At 40.2% G+C, this 10,211-nt stretch overlaps 1 protein-coding gene across 2 annotated transcripts in view; it reads right to left on the bottom strand.

The window, feature by feature from the left end:
• Positions 1-1,770: 1,770 nt before the first annotated feature.
• TSHZ2 (teashirt zinc finger homeobox 2) overlaps positions 1,771-10,211 on the bottom strand; it is a 113,897-nt gene continuing 105,456 nt past the window's right edge. For both annotated transcript variants that reach the window (XM_072110647.1, XM_072110648.1), the window contains one exon: positions 1,771-8,469. In XM_072110647.1, the coding sequence (XP_071966748.1) occupies positions 5,420-8,469 (3,050 nt within the window). In that variant the 3' untranslated portion in view covers positions 1,771-5,419. The remainder of the gene's footprint in view (positions 8,470-10,211) is intronic.

Below are 10,211 nucleotides of genomic sequence, written 5' to 3'. Positions count from 1 at the left end.
GCACTGCTGGGGACATTTCATTGGGGGGGCTCTGCTGTGGACATTTCAATAATCGCAAGGGCTCTGCTGTGTTCATTTATTAATGAGGTGAAGCTGCGGCTGCTGGAAATTTTATTAATGGGGGAGGGCTATGCTATGGACATGGATAATCAGTGGACGCTGCTGCTGGGCATCTCATTGGTAAATGGAGGCTGCTACAGACATTTGCTCAATGACGGGAAGCTGCTACAGACATTTGATCAATGACGGGAGGCTGCTGCTGACATTTAATTAATGAGGAGAGGCTGATGGACATTATCTTAAAAAGTAGCGGCTGCCCACCCTAGGCTTATACTTGAGTCTAAGTTTTCCCAGTTTTTTTTATAGTAAAATAAGGTGTTTTTTCTCATAGTGAAAAGGCCAAAGGGAACATTATAGGTGTTTGTGGGGTGCAATAACAAAATGAGTATTATGCCTTTCTGTAGCCCCTTCTTATCAAAAGATTAAAAGGGGGATAGTATAATAGCTTTATTACATGTACAAAAATGTATACAGCCACAAAACCCATATAATAAAAACTATTAAAAGTACAAGGACATACAATACCTAATGTTGGTAAGGGCACTATAACCAGACCAACCAGCTCCCACGAGGAAATCGCTGTACTCAATGGAACGCTTGGGGTTTTTCTTCTTGGCTCCTTAACCACTCCCTGTCTCCAGAGACATATGTGTATGTACTTGGCGACTCAAGTATGTATCCACCGGTGGATGAGTATTTGTCACCTTTCTCCAGTACTGCACATTTTAATGTGAACACCAATTTCTGGTTAGCCCTTTTAAGGCAGGTTTTTAGGAGTGTGGGTATTTGGAGCTGGTTGGTTGAGTTACCATGCCCTCACCAACATTAGGTATTGTATGTACTTCATGTACTTTTAATTATTTTTATATATGGGTTATGTGGGTGTTTGTATTTATTTTCTGGACATGTAATAATGCTATTATACTGAGCTCTTTATGCGCATGCTCTCTTTTTTACTTTGTGTTATGATTGTTTCATATGCTGGCTCTAAACCTCTGCATATCAGTATTTGTGGTTGTCCCTACTCATCTTCCTATACACATTGGTTTTGGAAGTGTCTTCATGTAATATGTATAGATATGTTATAGCGTCTATGTAACAGGTTTTGTTATTTTACGGACTAAACATCAGATCATTTGAAAATGCAAACATATGCAATGTGGTGTAGTAGCATAAAATGGGAAAATAATGTGCGCAGGGGATGGACGGGGTCAGGTAAGGTGACCTGGAATTCCTAGTGGCGGCTCTTATGTTCTCTGTACGATGGGTTTTCAGGAATCTTAGTGAAGAAGGTGATGAGGATCAGATCTGCAATACAGCTTTCTTTCCCAGGATAGGGTTGCCTGGGAGCTACTCCCATAGTCTCCAAACACTACTTTACGCCAGTGTGTGTCACTTATGTATCCTCCTGTTCATGGGATGTATGGAAGAGCAAAAGCAGAGAGATAAACGTTACACATAGTTTATTTCCTTAATAACTATAGTGCCACCTCCTGTAGAAGAAATTTCATAACTTGAAGCATTTCGTATAGATCTATGCAGGTGCACATTAAACTATAACTAAATGGAATACCCAGCAGCTGAGTGTTCTCCTCCCCCAAAACAGAGTGGGACGGGTGCAGGTGCCTGCTATGATTGTGTGTGAAAGCTCAGGATGTGGGCCTCAGGCGTGAGAGCTTAAACCTAAAAATAACCAGACATCGTCATCAATCATTAAAAAATAACGGTTTAATTAGCTGAACAGTAATATTAATTTTTTGTAATCATTATAACCTGCTTAAATATGAATCGTTACAGCTTTATATTTTACAAACTTAAGATTAAGTGTTTGCCTTAAACAACCTATCATAGAACATCTTATATAAGTTACATTATGCAAATCAGTGATAGATCTGTAGCAAGTGACTGTCCCATACAAAACCAGAAACCCCCCACTCCCAGCTTGTTTGTGCTTCTCCCCCTCTGCAAAATGACTATATATACAGTAAGAGCATCGCTTTGACCCATTACAGTCTTCAACTGAGCAATGAACGTAACCTAAAAGAGTATGGAATAAAGCATAAAATAGAAAACTCAGGGGTCTCATTTGAATATGAACTCAAGTCAAAAGTTACATTTTGTCTTATAAACAGGGTTTGCCAGGAACTATAAATTCTCTAAACAGAATTGATCAGGGAACAAGCAGAGACACTGAGACTCCCCCGTGTGGCAAAAAGTGGTATCTCCAGTTCTGATCGGTTACATTTTCTTTTTGTTTTGTGTGATCATGTGTTGCAGAATTTAGCATTTTGCAAATGTTTCAGATTTGAAACCAGTTGACTTTATAGCTGCAAATAGATAAAGTTAAGCAACTGCCTTGATATCGCCCATTCACTTCTTTTCTTGTATAGGCTGAATGAATTTCTGCATGTGTAATGTAGCTCATTGTCTTCCTATGGATTTGCCTCTTCTATGACTCCAAACTTGTGCCAATCAAATGGTTGTCTAACATTGGCCTATTGGTAGATCGTGGCCATTGTATGTATATACCTCATGTATCCAGGCATATTAACTGACCATGAATAACTGATTATACAGTTCACAGACTGACCAGTGGATATTTCCATAGACTGGCATGTGTCCTGCCCTGCTACTTGTGAACTGCAGTGGATTTTATATAGTTCTATGGAGTTAAAATTCCGCATGATTCTCAGACAATGATGAGGGGGTTAAAGTATTACAATAAAGTGACCCTTTACTGTCTGTCACAAAGGTGGATTGTTTTACTGGGGCAATTAACATGTGGGGCCCTCATACTACAGGGAGTTGGGTCTCCTGGGGCCATGTTGTCTAAAAATTGATATTCAATGTAAAGTGCATAGTGCATCCACCCATGTGACATACCCCATTGGTCAGATTTAAAATGCAATGATATAAGGCTTGGTTCTCACCTGGCAGCAGCTGTTAATGACCGAAACACCTTTAACAATCATGTTAATAGCGGCATAGGATTTTTTAGATGTTACCAGCAAATCCCATTAGTTTTTACATTACAGATGAAAAGTGAAAATTTTTCAGGCAAAAAAAGACATACAAAAAAAACTTTGAAAAAAATGAACTTGCTTTGACTGCAGATATGCAATGCCGTAACAGGCCACACAGATTTAACCCCTTAACCACCAGGCCCTTATTAGTTTTTGCATTTTAATTTTTCACTCCCGACCTTCAAAAATCCATAACTTTTTTATTTTTCCATGTAGAGATCTGGGAGAGAGCTTGTTTTCTGTGTGACAGTGTTTAATATTTCATGTAGTGTACTGGGAAGTGGGAAAAAATTCCAAATACAGTGAAATTGGTGAAAAAATGCATTTGCGCCATTTTGTTGGGGGCTTAGACTTTACGGCTTCCACTGTGCGCCCCAAATGACTTGTCTGCTTTATTCTTTGGGTCGGTACGATCACGAGGATACTAGATTTACATTTTATAATGTTTAATATTTCCATCTTCTGGTGCTAATAACTTTTTCATACTTCAGTGTACGAATTGGGTGGTGTAATTTTCTGGGACTTTTGATAGATCGGACATTTTGGGATGCGGTGACACCTAACATGTTTATGATTTATACTGATTATTTATATTTATATCAGTTCTAGGGAAAGGGCGGTGATTTAAAATTTTAGGTTTCTTTAATTTTTTTTTTTTTAATTTTTTATAAATTTATTTTTACAATTTTTCAGACCCCCTAGGTTGACAACACTATGGAAGTATATGGGGAATTTACACATCATCTATTAGAATGTGCAAATCGCACATTGTAATACATGGGTTAAAATCACACACCCTCAGGTCTTTGTGTGACTGATCGCTGCCCCCCCTTATGATTCCACAGGGAGTGGAAATTGAATCCAATATGGTGGCATGTGGATTTAAATGCCTCCAGCAATTACATGGTTAACACCCGTGATCGGTGCCAGCACGGACCGGGAGTATTGCCAGTGGGTGTTTGCTGCAATATACAGCAAACTTTCAGTTTGTATGGAAAGCGCTCAGCCCGTGAGTCGACGTGTGACATACTATTAAGTCACACGTTGGTAAGGGGTTAAGCAGGTGAAACGGTTTTGCACCTTTACATACCACATGGACAATTTTTGCATTGCAAGACTTGTAAAACTGCAAAATTACCACACTTTGCCTGCAAAATAAAAACTTGCCTATAAGGCTACTTCCAAATCTCACTGCTATATGTGGTTACAGACTATGTACTTGAACCAAGGCGATACCTTGTTAAGTCCTGGCTATGTAGTGCCCTTCAGAGACTACAGTGGTACAATACTTTTAGAATAGTGTGCAGCCCATGGAAACCATTCCCATTAACAATTTGAAACATCTTTCTTTTACAGAGGATCAATTGCCAGAAAAGTGCTCTAATATCACGGGCTTACTGAAACTGGAATTAAGGTGCTTTTAGAACATTCTTCATCATGAAACATCAGCTGAGGGATGAAGGGTGAGCCAGAATTTAGACCCTGGATAAACAGCTGGCATCAGGGTTTTTTTCAAGCAGGTCAATAGATAAATGGAATCCTATTTCATGAGCTGCGCTGGTTATTCTGTACTAGGAAACCCTGAACAAGCAGGGAATGCTGAGATAAGTTAGCCCTAAAGATTCAGGCTTATATGAGGATGACCATGGTGTATGTGGACTAGCTTACTTTATTAAAGGGTGATCAGAGGTAAAGTTACTCTTTGTGGCGCATGGCTGCAGACAATTAGTAACCTTTATCAACCTGTTGCATTAACTTTGTGTACATACCACACATGAATTAATGGCTCTATGGCTGTGTGTTAATCAGGAACTGAAATTGGCAAGGGGCAATTTGCAAAGTCAGAGCACAAACTTCTAGAACCCCTTTTTGAAAATTCAAGAACCCCACTTATATAATAAATATATTTCCTTATCTTACAACATAACCCTGAAGAAGCATCTAAAGTGACAATGAAAAAAAGTGGAGGATAATAAACCCAGTGATAATCATCTTTGTGGTATCAGGGATCCATAAAACCACTTGTGATGCCCCCTACTGTTAACTATAAATTTAGATTATTTGCCAAAATATAGAATTTTGGGTTCCTCTAATCTATGGACTATGGATCTAGGTGCAGCTAAATTTAGAGAGATGCAGTCTCACAAAGGACAATATAGCAGCAGCTTCCTGGGAAATGAGATGGGAAATGACCCACCCAACAATGGTACAACGAAGACTAGTATATACATCAACAGATCCTTATATCTCAATAGATTCACTACTTCTAAGAACGCGCTGTTCTGTGGGGCCATAAACTGTACAGTCTGCCAAGAACAAATGAGCAAATTTATAAACTATTCCTCGTCCACTTCGGCAACGAACTGGGAATGATGCTCTGGGGACTTGCTGTGTGTTTTGCTTAGGTGCAGTTTAACTGCATGCTTGCTGGCAAATGTCCGGCAACACAATTTACACTTAAACTTAGAGTCTGTGTCCTCTTCTGCAGCCACTGGCTGGGGCGACCTCTGTACAGCTACCCTTGAAATTTCCTTCTCTACCTTTGTTTGTTGCTCCACTGCCAGCCTGTTCATATCTTTCATTTGAAACCCAAGATGGGTCTCTAGGTGGGTTATATAGCTTGAGGGGGTTCGAAACTGAGATGCACAGTCACTACAATAAAACACGGGGTGTCCCTTATCCATGTTTTTTAGAAATTTTGTCCCACCAGTCTTCCGAAGCTGATATTTTACATTGGCCAACCAGTGGCTGATGGTAGTCATGGAAAGTCCAGTAAACTTAGAAATCTGCATACGTTCTTGGGGCCCCAGGTCCGATAACAAATATTTTCCCTCTGAAGTCTGAAAGAGGCTTGAAGCAAACTGAGCTTGCAAGATGAGTAGATGCTGAGGATTCCAGTTGGATTGTCTTCCCTTCCTTTTATGTAAAGAAGAAACTTCTGTTGAGACTTCCTCAAAGCGTTTCGAATCCATTTCTAGTTTCATGGAGGTCATTTTAGAAGAAGCAACATGCTTTGGGGTGGTAGCTTTAGGAAGAATCTTAACCATGTCAGCTATGTCAGAAAGAGCATGTTTCTGAGGTGGAGAAGTACATGACTGAGCTTTGGAAGACTCCACCTTCTTATTTTTAGATTTGGTCAGATCTATTGGTTGATCATTGGTTTCAAATAAATAATGGCCAGCAGGTTGTGGAGGTGTTAGATGTGTGGATATTTTTTCTACCCGACTGGATGAGGACTTCTGAAACATAGAAATTAAGCTTGTGGAACTTGAATTGGATGTCGGTCTTATTGACTCTGATGCTTTTCCCAAGTGGTTATTAAGCACAGACTGTAAAGCGCTGAGAGGATTCACACATGGAATATCGGGGGAATGATTTGCCGAACTTCGTAGTGAAGAACATTCTTCTAGACCAAGGTGTGACTCAGTGGATTCTAGAAGTCTGAGTGTCTCCTTTTCACAGGTTTGTTTTGATTTCTCTTCATGTTTTGGGGAGGATGGTTCCTTTCTTGACAACTCCTCTGTCAAGATTTTTGGTGAATCATCATTATGATCTGCTTGTGTTCTCTCTGATTTATTGGTTTCTTTTACCAATTCCCTATCAGACTCTGGATCCTCAGCCTCTTCCTTCACATTTGTAGACTGAGGTTCAGGGGGGCTGCTTGAGGAAAGGAGTGCCGTTTTGCACTTTGGAGCAATTGGTCTAAATTTATTTGAGAAGGAGGGTCTCATTTGCATTACTTGAGAACCAAGGGAAATTGAAGGTTTAATTACATCTGAAAGTTGATATGCAGCATGAATGCTAGGGTAGGCACTCCAGCTTGGAGTTCCATTTTGGGCTTTGTTAATGGCTGATGTTACAGTGTTCTCTAGAGATTTTAAGATATCACCACCTTCTTTAGAGCCATCTTCCAAGTCCTCCTCCCTTAGATACTGGTACTTGAGTGTTGGATCTAAGGGCTTTTGTAGAACATCTTCATGTTCGTCACCTGTGTCCAGTTTCTCTTCCTTGTCTTCTAATACCTCCATTTTACATTCTTTACTGGTTAGGACTTCAGAGGTTGATCCACCTGATGGAGAACTTGCTGATGGCTTTGGCTGGCTGTCACTTGAGGGTGAGTCTGTAAGTGACTGCATCTTTTCCACAGCAAGAGGGTCTAAGACCAATTGCTTACCTTTCTTTGAGGCGGAATTGGTAACTTTCAAGAAATGTCCAGTGACCATCATGTGTGTTGTGAGTTGCTGCAAGGTGTCATGTGAGCTGCCGCATTCCATGCACTTTAGAATTTGAGATTTACAAGCTTCAAACTGCCAAGTGTAGCTGGCACCATTCTGATAGCCATACCGATTGTTAGAGGACAGCTGTGAGTTTGAGTTCTTCTGTGTGGAACTGTGGTCTGCGAAAGAACCAGTGGTTGAATCTGGCGAACAGGGTCGAGTCACTTCAAATACACGTTTTTTTGCAGATGAGATCATTTTGGACGAGATGCTGGGGATAGGTTCTTTCAAAGGCACTTTTTGGTAATGCTTTGTTTTTATCATGTGGACACTTAGATCTTGGAGAGAATCAAATGAGTCTCCACAAAACATGCATTTTAAAACTTTCTGAGCATCCTCCTTGTCCATATCCTGAAATGCCCTTTTTCGGGGCTTGGAATAATTTGCAGGTCTGTGCTTGTCTTTCTTGTGGTTATCATCCTGATAATGGCCTGTCTCATTCATGTGCACAGTAAGCTCCACCAAGGTGTCATAGGCTGCACTACACTGTCTACAACGGAACCTGCTGGCTCCTGTGAACACAGTGCCATACATTTTGGAGTTTTGACGGTACAACTGAACAGAACTGAAGAGGTTTGGTTTAGAAACTGATTTTGAGGGCAAATTTTGCTGTAAACTTTTGGAGAGAGCATCTTGATGCCAATCAAATTCCCCTTTACTGGCTCCATTACGACTCTCACAAGGCTTCCGCTCAGCAGAAGGGACCTTAAGACTAAGCCCTAAATTTGTCCAGTAAGAATCTGACAAGATGTTAGCATAGGCCATCTTCATTTTATCCATACAGTTTTGTGCCTCAGGCTGGAGCCGGGGCAGTGGGTCAGTTTTTGGGTCCTGAGCATCTTTAGAAGATACACTTTTCACATCTGTTATCTGATCACTCGTATCACTCATCAAGGACTCACTTTCCCCATCCTGATTGCATATGAGACTTCCTGGGGAATTCTGGAAGCTGAGCCTTTGCTTGAGGCCTCCAACTACCTCTTGTTCCTCATCTGTGGGAGAGTAGGTACTATCCTGAAGTGGAGCAGTTGAGTTGCTATCATCATCCTCCTCCTCCTCATCCTTGACGCTGTCATCTTTCAAATCCTCTTCTCCATCTTGGAAATAACCTGTAGGTAGAAGAACATTCAAAGTCAATTCAAGTATATTATTATTATTTCAAAGCTACTTTGTATTTCCCCGATAACCATGGTATTTTAATGCCCAGTTTTTATAGGGCATTGGAGACTTTGATGTGAATGGGGAACAAGTTACATATTGCTAACATATGCTGCCAAAGGAGTTGTCTTACACAATCAATTTACGGTACTTGTCAGATTAAGAAGCCAATCTGAAACACTAAATGGACAAATATAGTTTCAATTTGTCTTCACCCTAAAGACTATTCTGTGGTTAACATTTTGTTTAATTATATTCTATAGAATCAGAAGTTGCTAGAAATAATGTGTTTTGCTGAAGAATAAACATACCATCTAAATCTCGCCCCATGAATATCTATACCAGTAACAATCCCGAAAAAAAAAGGACAAAAAAAGTACCACATGGCCTATAGTATTAAATGACAATATAAAAATATGCAGTGTACAGTTCATAAGGAAGATTTTCCATAATATGCAATCCACCTTGTTTCTGAAGATGAGAGCAGAATAATTAGGCAGTGTCATTTTTCCTGGGGTGGCAGGTGAATCCCAATGCAAGCAGGATTTCTTTTCTCCTGTTGCTTTTGAACATTGTGAACTGGTGGTGGAGAAGAATGCGTCTTGCAGGCTTTGAAGTCCTGCTGTATATTCATTCCGGCTCAGCTTACATCAGACAAATGTTTAGTGTATCACAGAACGCCACAAAAGCAGCAATTTCATCAATATTTCACAACAGCCTTGGGGAAATTGTAGATTGCAATGCTGTAGGGCAGCTAATGGAAGTGCACACAAGGGTTTTGTAGATTTAAAATAAGCTGCCAGGCAGAGGAGAAATACGCTGGAAAGAGAACTAGGGGAGAAGTGGATAGACCCCCATCCAGCCTGCCTCCTGCTGGTCTGATGGGTAATTCAATGATGTATAGAATCCAGGGGGCTACGAATCGCCCAAACTTATCAAGGGAAAAAATGGTGATGGCTATATACACTCGTATATACACAGAGTTTTTAGCACAATTTTAGCATTTTTCCAACTATTTGTCCTTGGTAACTAGGGGTTGTGACCGGACAGAAAATAGCTGTGTGCCATAAAATTCAGTCTGTGCGCCATAAAATTCAATATTGTGATGCAATAAATTGGACCAACTAATAGGAGGTGCAAAGTCCAACTCACCAGTCTTATACTGCACCAGATTTATCATCCAGCATCAGACACAGTGATCTATCTGGACTAGTCCTATCTAGTCCTACTATGCACTGGTCTAAAGACCAACACATTAATACATCCCCCCCATTGTAAATGCCCTATGTGACCACACCCTAAATATTTTGAATTCAGATAAAACTTTTTTCCTTTCTTGAAAATAATGTAATGGTATGATGATACAGCTCCAGGTATCATATCACGAGGCTGCTGCGCCTTTCATTTGTGAGGGGTGACCAGTGCATTTCCAACCCCAGGGTTATACACGATTCAATATGTTTTCACAGTTTTTTGTGGTAAAATTAGGTGCCTCAGCTTATATTCATGTCAGTTTATACTCGAGTACATACGCCTCATCTTGTTTTTTAAAAAGAAATAGTAGATTAGGATAGAACAATAATACATTTTCCAGCTATTGTTTTGAAGTTTCCTTAATTAACTCAAAGGGTCACAAGTAAAGTAATATGGACCACGTATAAGGAAGTTGCTGTGGTGCGGTGGAACGCATGTT

Source organism: Engystomops pustulosus, chromosome 6 (assembly GCF_040894005.1).
Source record: "Engystomops pustulosus chromosome 6, aEngPut4.maternal, whole genome shotgun sequence".
NCBI classification, from domain to species: domain Eukaryota; kingdom Metazoa; phylum Chordata; class Amphibia; order Anura; family Leptodactylidae; genus Engystomops; species Engystomops pustulosus.
Note: the sequence above shows the minus strand (reverse complement) of the source record. Positions and strands in the feature narration are given on the sequence as shown.